The 26126-nt window shown below is 43.2% G+C and overlaps 1 protein-coding gene across 9 annotated transcripts in view; it reads right to left on the minus strand.

Annotated features, from left to right (window-relative positions):
* The window catches only part of AKAP13 (A-kinase anchoring protein 13), a 234008-nt gene that overhangs the window by 90252 nt on the left and 117630 nt on the right, over positions 1-26126 (minus strand). For all 9 annotated transcript variants that reach the window (XM_088136399.1, XM_088136396.1, XM_088136402.1 and 6 more), the window contains 2 exons: positions 22559-25358; positions 18465-18541 (listed from right to left, as the gene is read on the minus strand). In XM_088136399.1, the coding sequence (XP_087992525.1) occupies positions 18465-18541; positions 22559-25358 (2877 nt within the window). The remainder of the gene's footprint in view (positions 1-18464; positions 18542-22558; positions 25359-26126) is intronic.

Below are 26126 nucleotides of genomic sequence, written 5' to 3' on the forward strand. Positions count from 1 at the left end.
CTTTTTATAAGACATTCATCCCCAGACCTCCTTGTAAAGAAACCACTTTTATAATTATAGGATCAGGTATAGACATAGTTTTCAATTGATTGTTTTAATGGACTTGTATTTTAATATACTTCGGTTTTATTAAGTGTTGGTTTGTTGGGCATTTATTGGTGTAAACCATTATTAAGTCTTTAAGATTCAGCAGCATATGTATTTAATAAATAAACAAATAAATCACAGGGCATTAAAGTATGACATACTGTAATGCCACCTTCTACAATCTGATGTGTCCTCTAGATGTGTTGGGACAACCCTGACCTGATAGGTCAACGTGCTGGATGAACATTCTGAGAACTGTCCAACAGACCTGGAGGGCACCAGGTTGAGGAACACTTGGACTTTAAGGCATATAAATGCATATGTTCATACACAATGGGATTTCTCAGCCCCAAAACTGAAACTCTTATGATTAAGGAACAACAAACTTTTCTTAGGGACTTGTTACCCTTAAATAAGGTTATTCTTCAAGAAGCCTGCTAAGGTTGGTTGACTAGACCTGCCCTTTTAGATCCAATGAAGTTAGTCATAGGTAAAAGACATGGGACAACAGCAGCATGGATAACTCAGCCTGCCGAACAGAAAGTTGTTGTTTCCTAGTTTTTGCATTATTCTAATTGCATTAGCAAAATATGCATTAGGATAAACATCATTTAGAAGCAAGTTTAGGATTAGGCTTAACTCATTTTACTCGACCCACAATCAAGGATCTATGGCCTCCTAGCATTTCCCTTTTGGCACAGGGGAGGCCTACAGATCACAAGAAGGATGTCTTCTTTTCAAATAAACTTTGCCATTGTATCTATCTATCTATCTATCTATCTATCTATCTATCTATCTATCTATCTATCTATCTCATAGAAATATTAAGGGAAGCAGCAGCAGATGGCAGCACTGCCTTGAATTCCTTGCCCAGACTTTCTCAACAAGAGTGCTATCCTGCCTGGCCGAAAACAGAGTCTGCACCGTTACCCATTTCACTCTTCGTTTGCTTAAAAAAAATGAACATACAGGAGAGGGGTCTTCTTACATGGAAATCCTGCAAGGCTCTTCCCTTAAAACCATGGTTCTCTTTGTACACGTTGAGCCTACTTAGTGAATTAACTCTTTTTGGGGAGTTCACATAATACCATAAATTCAATGTGTGGGTTTGGTTTGTTTGTGTACTTACAGTATTTGTAAATTGCCCCAATCAACTGAAGTGCTGGGCAGAGTACAACAAAGGAGAAAACAGCAAAACAATATAGCCTCAAATCATAAATAATGTAATAATGCCTAGCTACTGAGATGGCCCATGATCAAGCAACAAGAAAGGCACATTGGAATAAGATGCTTCCAGCAGTTCTTAAAAAAAGTAAGCAGGGATGGGGCAAATATACCTCCAGGGGAAAGATATTCCAGGACACGGAAGCTACTGAACATACTTGCCACCTGACCCTGCGTACATCTCAAGGAGGGGAACCCTCAGCAAGACTTCTCTTAGACCAGATGTTTAGACCAGATGGGCAGATTCAGTTTTGGCCAAGTGGTTCGTAGATGCTATAAATGGTACACCTTCTTCTCTTATTTGCTTGCACTCTCAGACTAGAGAACTACAGGTGTTTGGGCCTCATACTAGAAGCCTCAACACCTCCCCCTCCTCAGGGGGTTGTATAACTTAGTATTACAATGGCTACATTCACTGCTGAGCACTAGGAAGCAGCCAATTTTGTTCCGGTTCAAATTCATAAGGCATAGATCGACCCCATGTGTAAGATCTATATGTTCATCCCTTTACCAGGATTTGTACTCACAAATCTCGCACTTTGATGTCTATATTGCAATGCATTCCACTTTAAGACTATCTTTGGTCTGGGTGTCAGCAGTTTATAGGAAGGGAAGTCTATAGATGAAGGAAGTGGTTCCTGATGTATTCTGGTACTATGCTGAGGAGGACTTTATAGGTAATAACCAGCACTGTGAAGTGGCCCTGGGAGCTTACAGGCAGTAAGAATTCTGTAACAATGTGTAGGACTGAAACAATCATCCAAGTAAACAACTCTTTGAGCTCTGCTTCATAAAAAAAGAATGCATTAAGATAAGGGTTAACGGGACAAGAATTCCAACAAGTACTTTTGCTTTCAAGTGTGAACCTTATATATACGTCATTTAAAACAGTCACTTGTAATTATCTTTCTCCAGCACTCCTGATGGAGAGGAGATGGAACCTGTTGCTTCTGGAAATGTCAGCTGGCTTGAACTTGAGCTATGTTTACACAATGGCTACCAGACTCTCTATCAGTTTGGGAATCCACATTCACAGGGGCAGCCACTGAAGTGGCCTTATAACTGGTGTCATGTTAGCAGTCTGGCTGCCACCTTCTCTACCAGCTACAGCTGCCAGGTAATCTCCAAAAGCAGTCCATACTGAGTACATTCAGTAGTCCAACTGCATGGTGATGAATCATCATGGGCATGGTGACTCACTGTTGTCATGTCTTTTCGTAGGGTCACACAACATGGAAAGATGTGGAAAATAAACATACCAAAGTAAAAAGTAACCAAGCACATACTGTGCATATGCAGCTACTGGATCTTCCATTGACTTGGTTAAATGTTTCAATGTGTTGTGTGTACAGAGCTGCTATGTTCCTCAATGGAAAAAGATATGGATTTTGATTACTACTACCCTACCTCCTCTTTCAGTGGAAGTCAGTAATCTCCATAGATTGCACCAAAAAGCCAATTTTGATAGCACAATTCCCCTCTCTTTTGGGCTGCAAAAGTGGCATTGATGCTACCAAATTAGCAGTTGCTATCATATCAGAACTTGGGATTCTCCAACAACAACACCCATCCTGGTTTTCAAATCAGACTCAGCCATGTAATGGTGGCCTGTCCCCACTCTGCTGGTAAAGAAACAGCACAGAAGAAAAAACACACACACATAAGAACAGAGCACCACAGACTTCCACAACACAGTTATTCTCCTGATCTATGGACCACCCTCCCCCCCCCCCAAATTCTCAGCAACTGTCATGGTGGCTAGAAAATTCTCAGAGTTGAAGGAGGGCACTCAAATTGGAGGACCTAGCAATGGAGGAAAGGGTGGGCAGGAGGGAGAGGATTGCTCTGAAAGAGGAAAAAAGTGACTAAACCTTCCCGGATGACAGTAACAAGTCCCAGCTGTCTACATTCATCAGAACTTGCATGTCAGATAATCATCACTCAGAAAAACCAGAGAGACTCCAGGGTGCCGGGCATCAGATTAAAATCAGAGGAGGAAAAAGATCTATCAGGACGCTTCCTGCTGACTTTATCTGATACCACTAAAAAAAAAAAAAAAAAAATCCACATCCAGCAAGGGCTGGAGACTACTTTTGCAACCGGGCAGGCGCTCAAGGCCAGTGGAACACCAAGGAGAAAGAGATGAGCCAGAACCAAATCTCAGCTTATTTAGGAAGAAGCTCAAAGAACGGTTGGAAGCCAGAGAGCAAGCATACTCCAGCTGTGTTGGACTACAACTCCCAACCTCCCTGTGAAATGGTATTCTGCTTATGGGGAGCTGAAACCCCAAATATCTGAGAGCACCAGGCTATTTCTACCAGCAATAACGCTCCAGCTTAGCTCACTCTACAGGATGTTGTGAAGGTTACCTGGAGGGAGGCAAGGCAAGGAAAGGGACAAACAAATGGATGCAGGTTGCCTTCCCACACCAGTGCCTTGGAAAGAAGGGCAAAATAAACATGAAATGAAATAACGTAGAGACAGCCCAGATCAAGAGCCTGGCTCTGAGTTATGGTGACATCTCTGGAGGAAAAGCCCTGATGTTAAACAGACCAGTGCCAGGTCTCTGAGCTCATAAGCCTGCCTGTTTCCTATCTTCTGGGTGAGAACTGTCACTCTCTAAAATGGTTGGGGCACTGGCACATATTCCCTGATATGCTGAAAGTGCAGGAAGGTCAAAAGGACAGTTCCTTTTAGCATCAGGGGAAGCTTGCATCCATGTTCTTATGGGATCTGCCTCTTTTTAAAGCATCTGGACCCGACAGGCAGGAGAGCATGCCAGATAATGCGCCAACAAACCGAGCTCTTGTGGAAAACGCCACTTGGTCCTTCAGCTTCCTTCCTACAAAGTGAATCTTCCAATTTCTCCCTTGAGAAGTGCCTCTTCTTTCTCTTTGTGAGCTACAGAGGGGGGTGATACTTTAAAAGCCTCTAGAAAGCCTACCTGAATAGTTGTTTTCTTTTCTCCATCCACCTCCACCAGAACTTTACTTGAGGTTTGGCACCTAAATATTTGTTTTGGAAGAATCACACCCAGGAAATTGGCATCGCTCTGCCTTGTCACAATGAAACCTAGGAAGCTAGGTTTTATTCCTGGCTTGTCACTCTGGCTTATTAAGAGAGAAACCAGCCAGAGTTCCCAGTTCAATGAAAATGATATGGGGCTTTGTCCAGCCCATCTCGAGAGCACTCATTGAACGTGGAGGATTGTGTTTCTTTATGCAACCAGAGGGGTATCATTCACACATAAAGAGGGAGGGAATCCCAAGGTCTATATACATACAGCAGCTCCCTCTATATTAAACCATCCATCACACAATTGGTATATTCAGCGGCAATGACATTTTAGACTTAACGGTCTTACTAAAACATGGAAAGTTGGCTTTCCTGCATTTTGGTCCCTTTCTAGTTTTATCAAATTGAGGGGGAGGGGGATCCCAGGTTCTCCTCCTCATGTAGCCCCCACTGTTCAGTAGCCCCAAAATGAGAAGCTGCTCTAGCAAGGCAGACATGGGATACAGGACAGAATATCAGAAAGAGGGCATGGCTGACGGGCGAGCAGCTTCACTGAGCTCAACATTTTGTTGGAAGTCTCATTTTTACGTCCATGCTTCTTTTTCTATGTCACTAGAAAACATCATGATTTTAGTCATCTTTAACTTACCATTGCCTTGACAGGCAGCAACCTGATCCAAAAGAAAGAATTATTTCCTTCCAGATTACGTAATGTGGTCATCTGATTTGGTAACGTGCAGCTTTGAAACCCTTCCCCTCCCACCCGAGACAACTATCCATATTGATAAGTCAGCATTTGTTCTCTGAGGTCAATCCCACATTTCCCTCCCTACATTTAAGGAGAAAGCTAACTGCCACTTTAGCTGGAGCGGAACGAGAAGGGTATAAATGCTTCAACCCTTGTAATGGAACAGATTCAATGGCAAGGAACACGACTTAAGGAATTCTCAAGCATGCTGCCGTTTAAAACAAGTTTTGCATCAATAATACCAAAGGCAAGGATGTCCTATTCAAAACTGTGCTACATTTCCTGCCCAACAGATGCTCAGTTCCACACTTGTAACTTTCTATGGGCCACTAGAATGGAGTTTTGATTCATTATTTAGGCCCAAAGCAGCATTGCTAGGCTTGGCCAGTGCATACAGAATTAAGCAGTCAGGATGGCAAAGCCTCCTTCTTGTGCATGGCCAGAACCCCAGAGGGAGACAGAACCACTGGAGGATCCAAATTTCCATCAAAGACCAGACCACTAAAATCATGTTGTAGCAATCTTGTCTGAATATCTCCAAGGCATCAGTGGCCTACATGCCTGATTTACATCTCAATGGGCTGTCATTACATCAGGAAAGCATGCCGGATATAATGGCAGTCTACTTCATTTTAAAAATATATACAAACATTATTTATTTGCTTATCCATCACTGCCACACACACACAGCCAGAACAGCAGACCTTGCCATCCAAATAATACAAAATAAAATAAGATTGCCTAAAATCCCAAAATCACTGGGATTGAACTGCCCTAGGTTAATATACAACTCAAAGAACCTTTAGACATTCCATAAGGAAGCTAAATAAGGCAGGAGAAAAACATGCCCTAATAGCACATGCACTATATTAAAAAATTCACTATGGTCTGAAAAAACAGAGTATTCAAACTAAAGAATTACAAACATCAGCTATCCTAGTACTCACACTTTTTTTTGAGTAGCCTCCTCTATTGTATGAGAGATCCTATCAGAGAAAGGGTGACTGTGGGTGTGAGAAAGATTAAACAGTGACTGAAACTTTGTCCAGCTATGAACCTAGTCACCATAATGTCATCTTTCTGGAATTATGCCCTGAGGGCTGAGGAGCTTTTCTGGACCTATGGCATCTTCCCTTCCTTACAGCTTCTGGTGCATCCCACTGTCCTACAGTCAATTTAAACCCATTCCCAAAGGCCAGCCACCTTAACATTCGGATTTTTTTAAGGCCAAGGGGACTGGGTTGGAGTTGCTTTAAATGCACCTCCTAATATTAGATGTGTACCTTCTGGATCCATTTCCAGAAGAATGGGCACAAACTACAGGAAGACAGGTTTTCCAAAATCACCCCTCCTCTTTGCCTCGACAGAGTTAAGGTGTTGAGTTTCTGAGCATCATTAATACTTCTTGGATTTATCCATACCTCTCTCCTGCAAAACAGCCCCTTCTTAACTCTTCTAAGAGGTCATCCCATGCAAAGAGACAGAAGAACAACGCTCTTCTTTGTCTCCAATTTTGGAGATGGGATATGTTGACTAAGCTGTCCTCAGAGGGTCCTTTTCATCCCTAATGGCCATTTTTCCCCTTAAGCCTAGGTTGCCCTTTCTTTGTTGGCTGAAAGCATTGATTGTGTCATGCCGAATGCATCAAGGGCCACAAATGGTGGGGAGGGAAGGAAAATAGATGAGGTAAATATGGGAAGTGGGTTGGCCAGAGGAAGAAGCATCTTTTTCACATCCATAAATTGACTCTTGCTTTCATCTTTAAAAGCCTGCATTTAATTTTAACTCCTTCACCTCAAATCATCAGTGTTGTGGTTGTGACCAGTTGGACCACCACATGCCAGTTCCAGTCCATAGCAGTGCCCAAAAGAAAGGAGGAAAACAGAACCTTCTCCTTGCTCAACAAGGAAGGTGGAGGGAGGGAGGTTCTATGGCTTGGGAACTAGAATTACATTCACTCCTTGTCCATTTACCATAGAAAGAGGGGCAGATAACAAGGTAAGGAAAAAAAAAATATGAGTAACCTCAGCCTATGAAAGTTAGCAGTAAACCTGGAATCTATTTTTCTGCAGATGTCTAAATATAATCATCTGTCACTATCCCTAATTCTTGCCCAGTGGTGATGAGGAGAGGGCTAGGAACTCGCCATTATGAACTGAAATCCATCACAGGGCTCAGTTTGGAAACCCCTGTTCCATATTAGAGTTAGGTCAACATGTACTATAGTAGTCACACGACACCAAATGCTCCATTCTTTTCCTTCCAGATCTCCTAGTACTTCAAGGAAAAACTTCCCTCAAAGTTCCTAATAAGAAACATGAAGAAGTCTTCCCACAAAGCGAAGCTTGCAACCAAATCCTCAAGACTCACTTAATGACGGAACGTTTTCATTAGCCTGCTTACTCAAAATATATGTGTTAATAACATGATATATATCCTGACTGCCTGAATGGCATCAGCTTCCCCAGTTTGGTCACCTGTTGGAAGTCTTCATCAACACAGCCAACCCAGTGTCTAGTTATTCCAAGTTTGCCCCCGTGATGCACAAATGAAGAAAAACTGTGTACAAAATCGTGCGCATTCAGTAAAAGGTACAGAAATCTTTTTTTTACAGTTTTCTTGCATCATCTTTTAAGTGCAAACTAATGTAAATGTTTAAAAGAAGGGGGAAAAAATGAAAAACCAAACCTGAAAGAATCTACAAGCTCTAGTAATAAAAGTCAAGGAGCACAGTGAAAAACTGGGCTAAAATTAAATACAACGAAGTTCAAACTAATGAAAACAAATACACAACTTGTATTTCAGAACTGACGATAAAGATATTGAAGTGATAGACAGCTTCTGCTTTTTAGGAGTAACTGTCAACAGTAACAAAGAAGCAGTCAAGAAATACGCTGCAGATTAGCACTTGGCAGAGTAGCCATGAAAGCCTTAGAAAAGATAGTCAGAAGCCGTGATATTTCTGCACCTACAAAGGTCAAAATGCTGCAACTAATGGTCTTCCCTGTGACCCTCTATGGAAGTGACACTTGGCCTTTGAAGAAGCAGGATAGAAAGAGTATCGATGCTTTTAAACTTTGGTGTTGGAGAAGACTCCTGAGAATATCATGGACAGCTAAGAAAACAAACAAATGGATCATTAAACAAATCAATCCAAAGTTCTCATTCAAGGCACAAATGACCAGGCTCAAATTATCCTCCTTCAGGCACATTATGCAAAGACTTAGCTCTCTGGAGAAGGCTGTAATGCTGGGAAAGGTAGAAGGAAAGAGAAGAGGATAATAAGCAGCAAGACAGGCTCAGTTACAGCGGTGCTCAGTACACCACTGGAAGACCTGAAGGACCAGGTTGCGGACAACTTATTCTGGAGAAGATCTGTCTATGTGGTCGCTAAGAATCAGCACTGATCTGATGCCACATGATCAGTCAAACCTGGAAGGGCCAGATTGGTTCATCCAAAGATGCTATAACCCTTTGCATCCTGGACCATCCCAAAATGATAGCCACCCTTTTTCCTGTACCGTGTTCTGCTTCTTTAGGACCTGCAAGTGTGTATTTTGTAAAGGCATATCAGACACCCATAATGCCAAATGCTTGCAAACATGAAAAGGATAAAGATATTTTGTTTCCAAGCAGTACTGAAGACTAAGACCATATAAACATGGAGATATGTGTGTGTGTGTGTGAGAGAGAGAGAGTGTGTGTGTTTGTGTGTGTTTGCTTATTTATTTATTTATCTGGAAGCACTGTGAAGGGGGCAGAACTTGCATAATGATGGGGTGGGCAATTTGGTGGAAACATTGGCTCTTGCAGAAGCCTCTGCATTGTATTTTAGCACTCAGTATGTGAGACTAGGAACAGGGAGAGAAATCCAGCCATACCTACAGATGCTCTCTGGGTGATTTTGGGACAATGACTATCTCTCAGCACTGCCTACCTCACCGAGGTGTTGTGGTAGGGAAATACTGGAGGAGAAACGCTATATATGTTGCCTTAGTCTCCCAGAGGGAAAGCAGGATAGAATTCTAACAAATACATAAATATCCCTTTTTCAAAATGAGCGGTCCTGTTTTCATGCCTGTAAATCGAAAAGCTGGGGGTGGGAGAGTCTGAACCAAATGGATTGAGCCAGATTGACTTTTGTTCTGTCACAAAGATCAGGGGAAAGCACAATAGCCAGGTTTACCCAACCGAACCAAGAAATCCACATTACAGCTTAGTGCCATCTCAGTGAATCAATGTAAGGTAAATATTAAAAATTATGAAACTATATTGAGGTTCATTGTTAAATACAATTTAACAATGTTTAAAATTTAAATTAAATAGCATCGCAATTGCACCCCAAATCTGCAATGTTCCTAGAAGTTAATTCTTAACACTTTAGGGCCAAAGAACACGCTAAGTCAACCTGTAGTTTGCTTGTTCATACTGTAACAAGCTGTTAACTACATTTAACATGGTTTGAGAACACAGCCAACTGTAGTTTATTCAGTAAGTCATGGGTATACAAACTGTGGCTTAGCATGTTGTATGAACACAATTTATAGATGAAATTCACTGCATGATCGCAATTAATCTGCCAAGAGGTAAACATTTTCAAAAGCAGTTATGATGGGAGGAACCCAAACTGGAACACCTTGAATTGAGGGAGGGTCAACTCCTTGCCTATATCACAATCTCCATGAAAATCTCTCCCCAGAAGCTACTGTTTGCCCTTGGTATTAATGAAGGCTTTAATCTTGGGCTTATAATGATTTCTATCAGGACTATGGCATAAGGGGAAGAGATTAAATATGCCTCCCCCAAGCACCAAAGCACAAATCTTGATTATACACATCACAGTTGTTATTTTTTCTAAAAGTAGATATTAAAAATAATAATAATTTGAAGTCTTCCTGACATTTTGGACTACAACCCCCATAAGCTCAGCCCTTGTGTTTGATGATCAGGGATTCTGACTTATAGTTCTAAACATCTGGAATGCACCCAGTGCCTGTCCAGGGTTAACAGTACAGCAATCATACAATTAACGCTGGGTCTACTTTGATACTTAATGCAACTTTTTTCTTCCACTTGAAACCTCCTGGCATTATGAAGAAAACAATGCAAAACGGATGGGAAGGGGCACGCCTTGTCTTAACTACTGCATCATCACAAGCTATTGTGTTGTTCAGTGAGCATTTCTTGCCACATTGAAGTCATTTAAACCATGGGTAGACAGAAAATAGATCAGCGTCTACTGGTGATCTGGAGGAGATATGGCAATTCTCCCCAGCATCTAAAAAAGCTCTTGCTTCATTGCCAGTGTAGACAATTGCTGTAAAAGAATGATTGAGGGATAACCAAAAATAGGTTTATATATAAGCAAATCTGTGAGCCTGGTGGTGACATGAAGACATTTTCCAATCTGATGACCTTCAGATGTATTGATTTTAGCACAATGTCTCAATTATTATTGGCCATACCATCTAGGAAATCCACCGGGGAAGGCAATCCATCATATACCTCTAAAAATTAGCTCTTGAAATCTCAGGAATCTGTAAGAAGCCAGTGCAAATAGTACAGAACTTGCACAGTATGTGAAGATTCTTAGCATTCACCAACATCCAGGAGGCAAAATGTTGCCCTGGCTGGTGCTCCTTTTCAGAGACAGCTCGCCTAAAAGTGCATTGCAAGAACATAATCTGGAAAGATGTTGCCATGCAGTTAAAAGAGCCAAAGTCTGGCTATCTTAAATAAGAGCCACAACTGGCCTAAAGTTTTACCTCTGCATTTCCTGAGAACAACAAGCCCAGAAGTTCTTTCAGAACTTGCCTGATCCCTCAAAGGAATGCAACCCCATCTAAGGTCAGTTTTGCACCACTATCCAACTTAGCTCCCAATCCCTAAACTCTCCATCTTCTCTGGATCAAGATTCAGCCAATACTATCTCATGTGTCCTCTCACATCAAGGCCTTTATTCAGGAGGACAGTCACCTCCCTGAAGCTATGGAGTGGAAAAGAGTGTCATATAATTAATCCATATGTCATTAGCATACTGGAAAACAATCTAATTTTCCAGGATGACCTTTCTCAGCTGCTTCTTATGGATTGGAAGGTGGAGATCCCCAACCATTGGTCTTGACAGCTAGAGAGGTTTGTGGTCCTGCAACATCCAGAGGGCCACAGGTTCTCTATTTGTGTCCCTTTTTGAGCAAGGAATGGGTTGTATTGAGCGTTTCCAGCCTGAAACACCTCAAACTGTTTCAGTGGTCAGATGGTTGAAATAGCCTGTTTCATACCCAAGGAAACAGAATCACACTTGAAACATGAGGTTTCAAAACTCAAAGTAGGATGCTTCAAACCTGGGGCAGTTTGAATTCGAAACATTTTGTGCACATCTACCAATAGAATACAAAGGCCTAGCTTTCCACAAGGTCAATGTCATTGGATAGAAGAAATCATTGGAACTACTGATTTTGGGAGTCCCAAAATGACCAGCCTATCTAAAATACTCCACCTCCCAATTCTAGGCTAAAGAACCAGGACCGAAAGAAATCGCGATTAACGGTAGGAGGTTCTGCAAATCTAGATCTGTTCTCCAACTGCAAGTGATATATCAGAGAGATCAAAATTGTTGCAATCCCAAACTCACAGCTGGATCTAAACCAGTCTTGAGTCAAAGTAATCAATTCAGACTTCAACAGCGTGTTTCTGCCTTCTCCATTGCTTCTTAATCGTCATACCCGTGGAACCATCATATTGAACACATCTATCCTATATTTAAAAATAATATTCATTTGGGAGTTACAGTTCCATGTACCTCAAACATATTTCAGCAGTTTTTAAATGTAGTTAATGAAGTGCAATGTGCTTGTTGGCTTTTAAACTTCTCTCTCTTCCACACTGAGCAACAGGAAATTGTGGTTGCTGGTCCTGCAGCAAACTTTCCATTTGCCTTGATATTCCTAATGCCATACCAGAAAAGCTCAGTTTAAAAGGAATTATTGAAGGAGAAGGGGGAAAAAAAGATTGGCACACACACACATTTCCACTAGTAACACACACACCCCAAAAAACCAAGAAGTATCTCCATCCTGAGTCATTCTAATTAGACCATTTGATTTACAAGGGTAGCTGTCTCTTCCTTTTTATCTGCAAGCAAGCAAACCAGCTAACCAATGAAAGTCCTAGAGTCCTTACTTGCTAGAGGTAACCAGAGCACTCATGGAAAGAAAGCTTTACTAAGACTTAACATAAAATCAAAAGTCAGAGTTTATTCATCTGGAACTCTCTGACAGATAGCTGGCCTTTCTGTTCAAAGCAAACACCCAAAGATTAGTCACTAAAATATCTATAACATGTCAAGAGGCATGCTGAGTGAGCCTACAACGCCTTTTAACTCTCTAATCTTCTAATAAAAGGGGAGATGATTCAAGAATAACATGCATTTGATTATCAGAAGGCTAGTAACTGGGTAACCTATGTACTATCACAGCAGATGACAGCATCTGGTTGATATGGACAGATCCACCAAAGCTGAGAAGGACTTCAGTGGGAAACCCCTAGCTGAAGGCTGGATTGGACACACAAAAACACACACATTGCCTGGAAGAAGGCAATGGTAAAAAGCTTCCATATCATTACCAAAAAAACCCAGCCCTACATGGATGTCTCCATGAAATCACAGAGTCAATCACAGCTTGAAGGAGATGGTACCTATCTAATCTAGAGTGAGTACAATGGTTTGGAGATTGATCAGCTACAATGGGCTGTGTTCATACAATATGTTGAACCAAAACTAAACAAACCACACTGTGGCTTTGCATGATGTGTGAACACAACCAGACTGCTATAGGAACAAAGAGATGGAGGGTCGAATCTGCACTCCACCATTAAATTCACATGGTGATGTTCCCTTCTCTCTTTGCACCTTGCCCACCCAAAGTTGTTGTGAACCGTGATTTACCTGAAAGAAGGTACTTGATAAAACAATTTACAAAAGAACAACTGAAGTATGTTGTTCATAAGCTAGCAATCATAACATTACACTCAAGACTAAGATGGCAAACGGGCATAATTATTCAGTTGCCTAATTAACTTTCAGGAGAAGCCAGAATTTTTGTGCACCTCTTCTGAAACGATCCTTCAGCCTTCCTCAATCCAATGTTGGTTGGGAATGATGGGGATGCTGGCAGGAGATGATAGGAATGCTGGTTAGGGAGCAGGAGTCCAATCCATACAGAGGGCATCAGGTTGAAAGTATTTTTTTTTTAAAAAAACCTGTTGTACTGCAGCTTCATAAACGCTTTCTGTCACTGTATTCGGATCTTAGTCATAACACAAAACCAAAGAATAGAACCAACAGCTGCTCGTAAAGCCAGCAGCAAACACTGATAGGCGGCCTTCCCTCATTTATGGAAGCCTTTCCTCCTCCCACCCAGAAGTACTTTTCTGACACACAACACGTAATCCAATTTATGGAAACCATTGCCACAAGATGCGATTACTGTGGTTGGTTTTTCTAAATATTATCTTTGTTAAAAACACATGGGAGATTGGACGTGACTAATAACCATAACCTGTAGCAAGAATGCAAAGCTTGTATGTGCACAGACATTACACTTTAGAACATTATTAGCCAGGATCAAAAGCAAGAGCAGGCCAAGAATTATGGGAGCTGAAGTCCAGCACAGATGGAGGGCCCCAGATTGAAGAACATGCTTGACTCACTTTTTACAGCAAGATGGACTTTTGAGTTAGGGTTTAGCCAAGCAATAATCTGCATCTTCTGAGAAAATCCCAAACTCCAGAACTATCCTAACAAATCCACAAGGGGGGAAGCTGACTCTGTTTCTCAACATTACTGCAAAATCTCAACTTCTTAAACCTTGCACTTTAATGATCATCGGTGCCTCCCCAGACAAAAAAAAAAAGCTAGGTCAACCACCTCCCCATCTGGAACCAAAAGGGCTAAGCAACACACCCACCTGACTAATAGGAGCTTTGCAGCAGATACCCACAGAAGCTCATCTTCCCAAAGCTCTTCCATTGGCTTTGGGGATGGACAGCATGCCAAAAAAACCCAGGGTTTGCTACAGGAGGCATAAAGCATAAACTCTTTGATCAACCTCTTCTTCCACTCACCTGGCTAATGTAAAATTATGTGGAGGTAATAGGGTATAGTAATGCTTCAAGCAACGCTGTTGGAACACAATAGATTACACATTTGGAAGGGGCTATTAGGATATGGAGTCCAACCCCCTGCTCACTGCCAGACTGCCCTTTCCTTTCACTCAATAGCCTGGAGCCACCTGTTCCAAGTCCACTCATCATGCTGACTCTGGAATGCAGGGAGATGCCATGACAGCCTGTCTGGAGGCCATCAGGTTGGAGATACCTATTCCAGAGAAGCACTACTTCCAGGTGTATTGTAGGCAATCCAAACGATGGCTAGGTTCAGCCATCTGACACTGCTCAGAAAATCAGGGTGGAGAGGACACATACAGGCAGACATCTCTGAAGAGCCTTGCAAAGGAATTGTTTACACAAGCAGCTGTTAGCTGCCAAACTACTGACGATAAGTAAACATTTATTTATTTGAATGTGTTACTTCAAAACATGAAACTGATATGCATATGCATATGAAAAGCCCAGGATGAGCATCACCTTTTATAATAGAGAGAAGAACTTGTGCTTCACTGGGCCTATGGCATCTCTGAATTCATGAGGATGGAATCAGGTCCAAGAGACCACAGAGCTCTCCAGCTATGTCCACAGGTTCCCACATTTCAGGATTAGCAAGCTGCACATAGATTTGCATATAGTTCAAGCACACCTTGGATGCTCACAGTTTCCTTAACAGGAAGCCAGTGACTGATATCTCTGCAACTGGCTCAAGCAGAACATGCCCTATCACTACACACCCTCTGTTTCATGCAAGATGCTGGTGAGATCCAACAGCCTCTCTCCCATGAGAATGGAGCACATGCCTGGAACAGGGTCTCTCAGCCAACAGTATATGCATCACTGGTCATGCACAGAAAAGTCCAGGTAAGAGATAACACCTCACTGCAAACAAGGAAAGAGTCAATGAAGGAGTAGAACAGAGTAGGAAGAAGACTGGGACGTTACTGTTCAGTCACATATGTTGAAGCAAAGAAACTAAGCATTCTGAAAGAGCATTTCCTGCAGACCCTGAAAACGTTGGGCTTAGGAGCCAAAACAAAATAAAACTACTTTTTGTCATATTTGAAAGCAGTGGCATACACTGCTTCAGCCCCAATTCTCCCTCACTCTTTCTTGCTGTATCACCCTATTTCTTGATTTTCTTGATTTGGACTTACAGAAAGAATGGACAGTGTCAACACTGTTTCAAGTCCAATTAGGTCTCACTGAGACAATTTTTACAATTACAGCACTATTTCAAGAGTTTTACTGCATTTTATGCCCTTTAAATTTACCTCAACCAATAAATATAATAGCACAATGCCTTTTACTATAGATGCATTCTTCTCAGAAAAGATTACCTTTTTATTTCTGTCATCCAGGTTCTTTGCTAAAGCGATTCATTGAATTTAAGATGCTACTTTAGAATATCTTCCAAAATACTCACACGTGGGGAGGGTTCAATATGGAAAGAGTGTTTTCTGGAATTAGGTGTGAAAACCACTGTTAAGTCCAAAAAAGAATACGTTTACCTCAACTATTTCCTGCATGACACCAGTACAAAAAAACCCTCTGATAACCAACACAATTAACTATTGTTAATTACAACAGCATAACCGCAAAACATAATCAATGATAAATACTGTCATCACCCAGGTAAATAATTCAGTAAGATCTTATTCTTCAGGAGGGCTACAATAAAGCAGGGGTGGCTAACCAAAAACCAACATGGAGCTTCCCATCCCTTTTTTGCAGCCTAAGATTACAGCAATGAAACTTGGCAGATGAATTTCCCACTCACATTTGGGATACAATGACTAAAAGATCACTTTTGACGTTTGTTAGAGACTTACATTGTACATTAAACACAGGGAGGAAACCAGCTAAAAACTTGCCCCTCTCACAACATTATCCCATCTGCTAAAGAACTTGGTGGACAAAGTAATTTTACAAAGTGCAACACCATTCAGAAAATGGTTGCCTAGCCTTGCTTTCAAAGGAGTATAGTTCTCTCAAGTTGCCCTCATATCATATTGTGATGCAAAGAGCCCAAAGAAGAGCATGCCAGTTGCATCTATAAACACACTTCTTCAATCTCAAAATGTTCTAAAATCAAACAGAGCTCCTACTGTGATTTGGGAAGCATCTGAAGTGCTTCAAGAAGAGTGGGTGGATAGGGAAAACGCCTTTTCATCCAACATCAATGTACAGAAGATCAAAGCCACCTGCTGCTGAAGCTAAGAGGTCCAGGGTAGGAGACCAACTGGGAACTGTATTTATTTAAAATACTTTCCATTCTGCCCTTTGGTTTGAAATTTCAAAGTCTCTTTATAATTGGTCACAAAACACAACCAACTGCCACCAACAGCAAAGAATCTAGGGCACCTTAAACAGTAAGGAAGTTTACAATTGCAAGATGGTGCCCATCTCATCAGCTACTCCTCTGAAGACTCTTGTAATAAAACACACATCAACTAGTCAGTAAAAGACAGCATTAAAACAAGTCACAAACCTTAAATACCTCATCTTAAGGTCCACATGAAAGGCTAAATGTAAGTTTCCAGTGTGCCTCATTACTGGCTATGCTCTGTATACTCCACGCTCTTATCTCCATACAGGCATTGACCAACCCAGGCCCAGTTGGCTTCAGCAAGGCTTTATGTGCTTTTAAGGGAAACATGGGACCAATGGCAGAGACACAAAGCTCTTGCTGAGAACAGCCAGTTAAAACAGAAGATCAACTTTTTCATCCATCAGAAACACACATGTGCCTGTGCACTAAGGCCCATTCCTGCCTACCTCTCCGCCTGCAGTCAAGGCTTCTTCCTTCTACCAACCAACTTTATCCCTCTCATTTCAGAAACCTGAAATGACACCACTACCCCACCATCTTGCAAATAAGCAACTGTAGGAACCATCAATCAACATGCACCAGACCCACCCAAGTTTTGGTCATTTGCACAAATGCTTATGAGTCCTATCCAAAATGCCTAGAAACACATTTCAGCCTTCAAGCACATTCATTTTAATATACAAGATATGTTCTCAACTGCCACCTAACCTTTAGCAAAGAACCCTCCAAATTAGAGATAGCCCACCAAGTAGCAACTCATTCCCAAGGGTTACCAGAGATGGATAAAGACATTGTAATCCCCATCACAGCAGAGAGACATTAATCCAGTTATCTTTCTTTTATATCTCTTGGTCCCTGACTCCCCTGCATAAACCAGGACCCAAGCAAAACAGGCAAGCAGGTAAAAGAGTCTCAATTCCTGCCATTATTTAATTCATTTATCTAGTTATAAAATCCATAACCTGCTTGGCACCAAGAAAAGTCCTTCCAAAGCAGGGGAAACAACACTCTTTAAGAGCAACTGAACCCAAATACAAGGGATATGAAAACAATAGTCAACCGTGCAGGGAGATCCGCCTAAAGCCCTCTGCAAACAAAGGAGCTTTCAGATGCCTCCAAAGGCTCACAGGAGTCAGAGTGAAGACGACCACCAAAAGGGTTTCATGGACTGAATTGTTTACCATGGGAGGGGGAGTAGTTAAAGGGCTCTTTGGGTGAAGTACTGAGTACATAACAAAGGGAATGACAACTTATGCACAGTGTGATGTGTAGATTTAGACCAGCGTTTCTCAACCTTAGCTACTTTAAGACATGTGGACTTCAACTCCCAGCATGCTGGCTGGGGAATTCTGGGAGTTGAAGTCCACACATCTTCCAGTTGCCAAGATTGAGAAACACTGATTTAGACCCCAGAGCTATCCATAACATACACAGAAGATGACAGTGGTGGAGAAAAGAAGCAAGCCAAGGAGAGACACCTTTCCCAAATGGTAAATGTTGGAACAGTCATTCACTGACATTTAGTCAAGTTCTCTCAGTCCTTGAGTCAGAGAGAGGTTCTCCATATAACACCCACCAGAGAATTTCCTCAAGCAGTCACAACACCCATCCACAAGAGAAAGAGACAGTCCTTCTTCCTGCAAACTGACTGCATAAAAGCCTCAAGCCACGAATTAACCAGCCCAAACTAGCTTCCTGCCATTATGGTTCAGAAAGCAATCATTTCAGAAAAGCGCCAACAGAGAATTTTTGAAAAAAGGAAAATCTGCTTCCTCGTGACCAAAGACCAAAAAAGAAATAGAAGGAAATTAACATTTTGAGGTGTCATGTGCATTTTTGTTCCTCCATCAATGGCCAAAGCTCAGAGATGGGAGATGAAAAAAACATTACCATTCCTTCAGAAGCAACATTCTCGGCTAGGACTGTCAGAACATCCATCTCTTCTTCAGTTTTCATTTCCAGAGGGTCTGCAGAAAGAAAAGAAAGGAAAGTGTCCATGTGTGTTTCTATAACTTCCCCAATGCACCACTGTTACCAGCATGGCTTCCTTTTCTGTCTACCCACCCAGGTTTCTTTTTTGGTCATTCTGTAACTTCCCAATTCTTCCCATTCCCTCCCCCCCAGGCCCATACACTACTCATCCCTACATATTGCCTTCTACATCACCCATTTCATTCCAGTCCAAGTTGGGAAGTTTAGTTCATTTGATGTCATTTCTGAAACAGCTCTGCTTTTCTCAACCAAAGAGGGCAACATCAAGAAGTGACGGGGGCGGGGGGGGGGACGGGACAGAAAGAAATGAGCTATTGTGGATTGGAATTCAGAAGATAGAGGGGGAAAGGATTGGAGGAGCTCCCCACCCCATCCCTGAATCTGGTGTTTCAGTTGAGCTTTTAAGGAGTATAGATTTCAGGTAAAACTTTGATCACTTTTTTAATAGACAGGAGCGTCCTGATCTGATAAGATGGATCATCTCATTACAGGCAGATGGACTTAAAATCTACATTGTAACGGAACACAGAGATTCGTTTTCTAATTTTCACTGAGATTTAGGCTCATAGGACAGGGAAACACAGACAGACATCTTGGAAAGCTGGAGAGAATATCAGGACTTCTTTGAAGAGAGGAAGGATACTAAGGGGTAGAAGGGGAAATTAAGCCACTAGGGAGCCAGTGCACGCTTGCAGATGAATCCATGCTATCAGACAAAGCTTTGGGGAACAGAACCAAAGGCACTCTGTGTAACTGAATGCTCTGCAAGAGATTCCCCCCCCCCAAGAGAACAAACACTCATTCCTGTCTCAGCCTTTTCCCTGATATCTTAATTTTCTATGTGTTGAGAAGCACATTGGTAACAGCATTAAAATGCTTTACAGCTTCACACTGCTGGCTGAATCAATTAACCCTGAGCCACTGGCATTTCTGCTGCATGTGAAAGCAGTTCTTAAAATGCCACTCAGAAGAAGCGAGTGGATTGCATGAAACGTAGTGAGAAAACAATTTCCCTGCCATCTCGGAAAAACAAAAGTTTCTCTCGTTTCCATTTGCCATGTTGTACATCAGCACATAGTAATTGCGCTAGTGATTTGGCAACACTGGTTTACTTAGTATCCGTGAGCTGTTGAACCATCCTCCAACAAGCATTCAAAGAAGCCTGCACCAACTGGTTCCCCAGATTTAGAAAACCTGAAACAGACAGAAGTCGATTTTGGGCCTCACAAGCCTGATCAATTTGAATTTCAAGCTGTCTGATATAGGAATTTGGAACAAGTAGGCACTTCATCCCTATCTGCATGTCTATCCTGTCGCAAAGGGGGAGGGGGTCCTTTTGTTTTTCCAAGGGAAGGTACTTTGGATGACCCACCCCACAGTTTTGACACCTTTCAACAGCACCCACCATTGAGAAACAGAGAGAAAGAGAAGGGACTTGAGAATGGGGGGAAAGAATGAGTTGTAAGACTTAGTGTTTGTTTTTGTGGAATAGCGGTTACGTCTCCTCAAAGTCACAAGGGAGAATTGGGAGCACACAGCATGCCTTGGCAAGAAAGAACAAGCTCAGCTTGAGCTCAGAACAAACAACGCAGGCGTGCTTGGCAAAAGGGACTGACCGCAAGCAGAAGAAAAAGTGGTGGGTTGGATTTTACATCACAGAGGGAGAGAAGGGGAGACAACATGCCGGGCAATTCAAGCCAACCACTCGCTTCTTTTCCACCTCACAAATTTCTTTCCTGCCAAGTCACCTAGAGAAGATTCCTGCTCTCCCTAGGTGAACAGACAAACAGCCTAGGATTTTTTTCCTCACTCCCATCTTGAGGTCTCCCTACACCCACCTTACTTGGTTGGCTCCTGAGACTCCCCACAGGTTCTCTTGCTCCTTGAGGTCATTTCTACCTATGTATGGGTGCATTTGCTGTGTTCTGGCACAGCGGAGGTTCCTGTTTAATCCTGTTCCTCCAGTTGCCCAGGAGCCTTAATAAACTACACAGGCCCAGCATCATGGCTACAGCAGGTGCAGAGCAGGAAGTGCATCTTAATTACAGGTGTCCGTTCCCAGCCCCTCCCCTGTGCCTTCAGTTTTAGCTTTCCTGCATATTCAGACCAAATAGTTTTGATGCCAAAGCAGCTTCCAGCAAAGACTACCATGCAGGTCGAAATGTCTACTTTCAAGGCCCTCTTGCTCTCCAAAATCCATGGCAAGATTTCTCCAACAGGCCAACCTTTCTGATGATAGCCAGAAAACTATCTTTAGATTGATTTTTTTTTAAAAAAAATGAGTTTTTTTTTAAAGTTGGCGGCTCTTCATCTGTTGCGCAACTTGATTTGCTCACTCTTTCTTGATGCTGCTGCCTTGAATAAACATCCAGAGTTTAAAGGGGGTGAGGGAACAAATTTAGGAGGCAGCCGCTGAAGTCAGAAAGGAGGAGATGAACCACCACTTCCCCAGGATCGCATTACAGCCACTCCCATACGATTGAAATATCAAGCCACTATATCACACAAAAATAAAATGGAGCTTGCTGAATGCCAATTCCTGTCAAGCCGGGCCTAAGAGCAGCTGTTATATTTTTTCCAGGCTGAAGGGTGCTCTTTCCAGTTTTGTTCTTATGAAAAATGCTCGCACTTGCACACACCCTGTATCTAGGGCTCTGCTAGTCCCCAAGCAGCAGATGCTCCTGGTTTTTCCTCTATTTGCAGTTCAGTCCTGGAATGATAGGGCAGGCAGTTGGGGGGAGAGGGGGGAAGGGTCCTTCATATTGCATACCAAAAAAAGAAAAAGAAACAGAGCACGCGCATAACATTGGTTCAATCTGTCATGTTCTTTCAGTTCTAACTTATGAGAAATTTGCTGGTACTAATTTGCAGCAGATCAAACTTAACTGGGGGAGGAAGGGAGCTACCACACCTGTGACTCCTCAGGGCAAGCCACATAATAGCAGCAGAGAGAGATCAGCTGTTTTCTTTTTAACAGCTGTCTGAACAGGTGGAGCCATAAAAGCTTGCATTAAACTATCATTAAGCATTGCCAACAATTATGCCTCTAGGTTTACAGCTCAGATTGGGGGGAGGCCTTCCCTTCTGTCCCTCACCACCTTCCTCGCGCTCACCTTAACAAATAATAATAATAATAATGAAAACAATATGCTCTAAGAACTCCTGTTACAGAAGAGGCAAAATGGTTTTAAGAAGGCGTCCAACCGGTCTGTCTTGATCCTTCAGGTCCTCTCTTGTCAATGTTGCTCTCGCTAATCAAACTCCTTCGCCCGCCCTTTGTTTTCTCAAGTCGGAAATCAAAGCTTGAAGCCCAGTAAATGTTTGCGTATACACTGGGAAAGAGTGGGCCCTGTACTCAGCAAGGATTTTGCAAAAGCAGAAATGGGGGCGAGTTTAAAAAAAAAAAAAGTCAGCTTTCCTGTGACCTCAGAGTACATTTGGGTCCAGGCCATCTTGGAAAGACACTTTTAGAACTTGAGCAGCTGACAGGCAGAAGTTTCACCAGCAGCTCTGTGGTCTTCTCTGATGCCAAGCCAGCAAGAAATACGGACTCCTCACAACATATGGGCACCTGTTCTAGAAGGTAGCCTGCCTTAATCTAACACACATTCAATGGTCATTCTCAACAGACTCTTTGTAGGGCACATCCGTATACCTTGATGACAAATTTAGAGGGGAAAGTACAAAAAGAAAAGGGTCGTGTAGGAAGCAGGTCTCTGCCTCAAGCAATTTATATCCTGAATTTTAGTTGTGTAAAAGGGGAGAAAGAAGTTGGGGCAACCAGGTTACCCCCTACAGATTCTCCAAACGAAGAGACAGGGAGTTTGTTTTGTTTTCACTTCTCAATCTTCTTTCCCAAGTACTTTAGTCACATCCTTTCAGCAAACAGACCCCCACCCACCCTCACCCACACAAACCACATATCTTCCTTCTGCTGGCCTAGAGAAAATCTGAAATCACTTTAAAAAAAATTTTTTTTTTAATTTTCTTACCTGCAGTAGGTGAAGAGCTGGTTAGTTCCAGGGTGGCAGAGTCTGCTTTGCTACCCGGCTGCAAATTTAACTCCTCTTCTCCATTAAGGAGACATCCAGACTCAGAGGTGGCTTCCGCTAAGGAGGGGACTTCCATGGGACTTCCAGCAAGAGATTCCGAAGGGACACGCACTTCTGCCAGCAACATCACTTGACTGGGCTTCGGGTCAGCATTATCCAACAGACGATCAGGTTCCTGAGCAGAGTCTTTCGTTCCTGCTTTGTCCAACTGCTCAATCACAGGAAAAGGGCAGGGGGGCAAGGGAGGTGATTCTGGTTCAGCTTGGCTAGCCTTTCTGTTCCCCTTCTCCGACTCTTCCAGCTTCATAACATCCGTCTTGCTAGCCAAGAGGGGCATTTCGGGACCCAAATCACCGTCACACAGGGGCTCTTCAGCAATTGGCTGAAGTGATATTCGGGAAGGGACATTCTCCAGTTCCCCTTCCTCCTCCTCCTCTCTGTGCTGTGAAAGACTAGCTTCCATGGACAGTTCAAGGGCCATCAGAGGAGCTTCCATCACATCCAATGTTCCACCAGCTGGAGAGGCTGCCTGCCCAGCTGGGCCAAGCTCAAGTCCCGGGTTCAGCATGATCTCAGGAGGAGGAGCCCCCCTGTTGCAAAGAGAGGCCCCCTTTGCCAAGCCAGGCTCTGGAGAAACATTCCTGACTGCGTCTACCTTCACTTGCTCATCAGTTTCCAGACTGGAGGCTTTCTCCTTTAAGCCAGTCTCAGCATTGCTTCCATCCACTGGGTGCTCTCTGCCCAGATCACAAGGATGCGATTGCACAAGCACTCCTGGAGTGAAGCTCTCCGGCAAAGCTTCCTTCTTGCCAAGCAGTTCCTGCTCACTTTCAGGCAGCTGAGAAGAGCTGTGTGCTTTGTGTTCTTCCCAGCCATCCACCAGAGCAAGAGACGTGGCTGCTGGCTCACCTTGCACTGGGCTTCCCTGTTCAGCCACTCCAGTCAGCAGCTCTTCTGCTGCTGCTGCTGCTGCCGCCTCTGCTATTGTTGCTGTTCCTACTTCCTGGTTTTGTTTGGAGTCTTGATTATGAGCAGCAGAGGGTGTGCCCATTAAATGCTCCTGAATACACTGGGTGCCCTCACCACACAAAGGTAGGGCAAGGCCCTCCAGCTGTGAAGAAGCCTCCTGACCAACAGGGGCTCCTCTAGCACTGTCCTCCTGTGTAACCATCAACTGAGCCTCCCGAATAGCTTTTTCAACAAGCAAGGCTGATGTCAGGGCTATGCATTTTTGGAAGCTTTCGCCGGATTGATCCAGTTCTTCTTTGCTTCCTATCATCTCTGCTGGTCCACAGAGAGACTTCTCAGTGGCAGAGGGCAGCATAAGAGAGTTGAGAACATTTGGATGTGATTCAGGGACATCAACTGGATCTGCAGGTAGTACAGAGCAACTGAACTCTTGCTCTTTGCCAAAATACTGTTTATCATCCTGGCATGCAGCAAGAGACCCTGGACCAAGCATGGTAGGATTGGCATTTCCTTCAGAGCTGCAGCAGGTGGCTTCAGTCTCTAATGGTGTCGAATCAATTACTTTTTGCTCACTCTGCACTATAGCTGGGGTCTCTGGGATATCAGCTCCACCACAGACATCCTGGGACTGCACACATGTTTGGCTTGCCCTGGGGTTTTCCATGTTACCATCTGGAGAAGTGCTCAGTCCTTTGCTGCTCACGTCCAAAGCACTCTTCTCAGTAGCCATGTCTGCATCTCTCAGTTGCCCTGGATCATTCCCTTCCATCACAGGAGGATGCTCCGGAGAAAATCCTGAGGTGTCTGCAAGGTTTATAGCCACCAGTTCTATTCCAGGGTTTGGAGCAATGTTCTCCTTCTCCTTCATCTCTGACAGTTTTGTAAAATTGTTTTTTGCTTCACTGTCAGTGGGATTCTCTGCTCCAGTCTCTTTGCTACTTCCACTGTCAACAGAACTCACTTCTGCATTAACAATCACATCTCCATGACCCTGTTGCACTGAGGTTGGCTCATTCTCATCTTTGCAGACAACAGCAGTGTCACCATCTCCAAGGAAGGAGGCAGCAGGATTGGTGTGTGATGCTTCCATAGCTGTGGTCCCTGAAGGCTCCACATCAGTTTCCCCATTTTCCATACACTGTTGGGCTGTCACGCTAACATCCATAGCCCCTGTGCAGCTCTTGCATTCACCCTGTCCCATACTTACATTGCTGCCCTCACAGGAAGCTGGAGATGGAGTGTTATTTTCAGCTGCTCTTGATTCAGCCAGCTGTGGTTCCTGGAAGAAATTATTTCCTTCACATAAGCTCCCTTGCTCCAAAGAAACATTGGAGGAGCTCATTCCAGCTTCTTTGCTGGTATTTCCACAGGAGGGGAGGCCAGCAGCATCACGAAAAGTTCCCCTGCTGTCATTTTCTTCCAATACTGCCCCAACATCTACAGCGGAGGATGACCCCTCCCCTTCCTCTTTGTGTGGCAATATTTTGCCTTGACAGGAAGTCCTTTGGTTCTGCATTTCCTCCAACCCCAACATCTCTGGTGATGCATCTAAAAGCTCTTTCAGTTGCTGGGAGCTGCCTTCCTCCACAAGGTGGCCAGGGGGTGAGACCTGAACTGCATCAAGATCCAGAGGATCAGAAGAACCTTTCTGAGTTGCTTCAGCTACCAATACATCCAAGCCATGCTCTGCAGCAGCTTCAAGGCCCTCAGGCCCAGATCCCAAATTGATGTCCTCACAGGTCTGCGCTGGACAATGATGTTCATTCACATTCTAGAAGAAGACAACAGTTTTATTATTATTTTTTTTAAAGTTTTTTTGCAATGTACCTGCTAACCCTTTTTTCCAGAAATCCAAACATAAGAAGCAACTAAGTTGCTGTATCTGTTATCTTTTAAAAAGAAAAAAAAAACCAAGTCAGGCAACTTACTTTATTCTACAGCCCTGTTTGACAATTAGTTTGGCTAGAGAACCAATCTTGGGTGGGAGGAAAGGGCCACAGAAGACACACCCACCCACCAGCATCTTCCTTGATGCGTCTGAAGTCCGCCACAGAGAAGAAGGGGAGTGGAGTTGCTTTGAAAGTTGCCTCCTCCTGTTCTGTACAGGAAGTTTTTCAGTTTGCCCTGAATCACCCTTTCCTCTGCTCTAACTCTAAGCAAGTTTTGTTGCTTTCAGCTTCTGGCACTCTCGTTACCTGAATTGTTCAGATAGATTCCACTGCAGACTAATAACTGACTAGACTAGACCAGCCTTACCTGACCAGGCACTCTCCCAGTGGGTTGGGATAGCATCTCCCGTGCTGACAGGGAATTCTAGGAATTGCAAACCGCCCACCTCTAGAAGGTACCAGGTTGGAAAAAGCAGCCCTAGGTTAGTTACCTCAAAATTAGATGGGGATAGCTGTCTTTTTTTCCTAGCTTCATTTTCCTTTCCTTTTTCTGACATTCTTTTTTCTCCCTCTCCACATGAATCCAGGAAGGGGCAAATCATTTTTACCAGGAGTCTGATCTCTTGCATGCATTTTGAAATGAGGTCCAG

The sequence above is a fragment of the Python bivittatus genome, unplaced genomic scaffold (assembly GCF_059951505.1).
Source record: "Python bivittatus isolate LINGU-HERP-01145 unplaced genomic scaffold, Pbiv_v1 ctg000140_np1212, whole genome shotgun sequence".
Lineage (NCBI taxonomy): Eukaryota > Metazoa > Chordata > Lepidosauria > Squamata > Pythonidae > Python > Python bivittatus.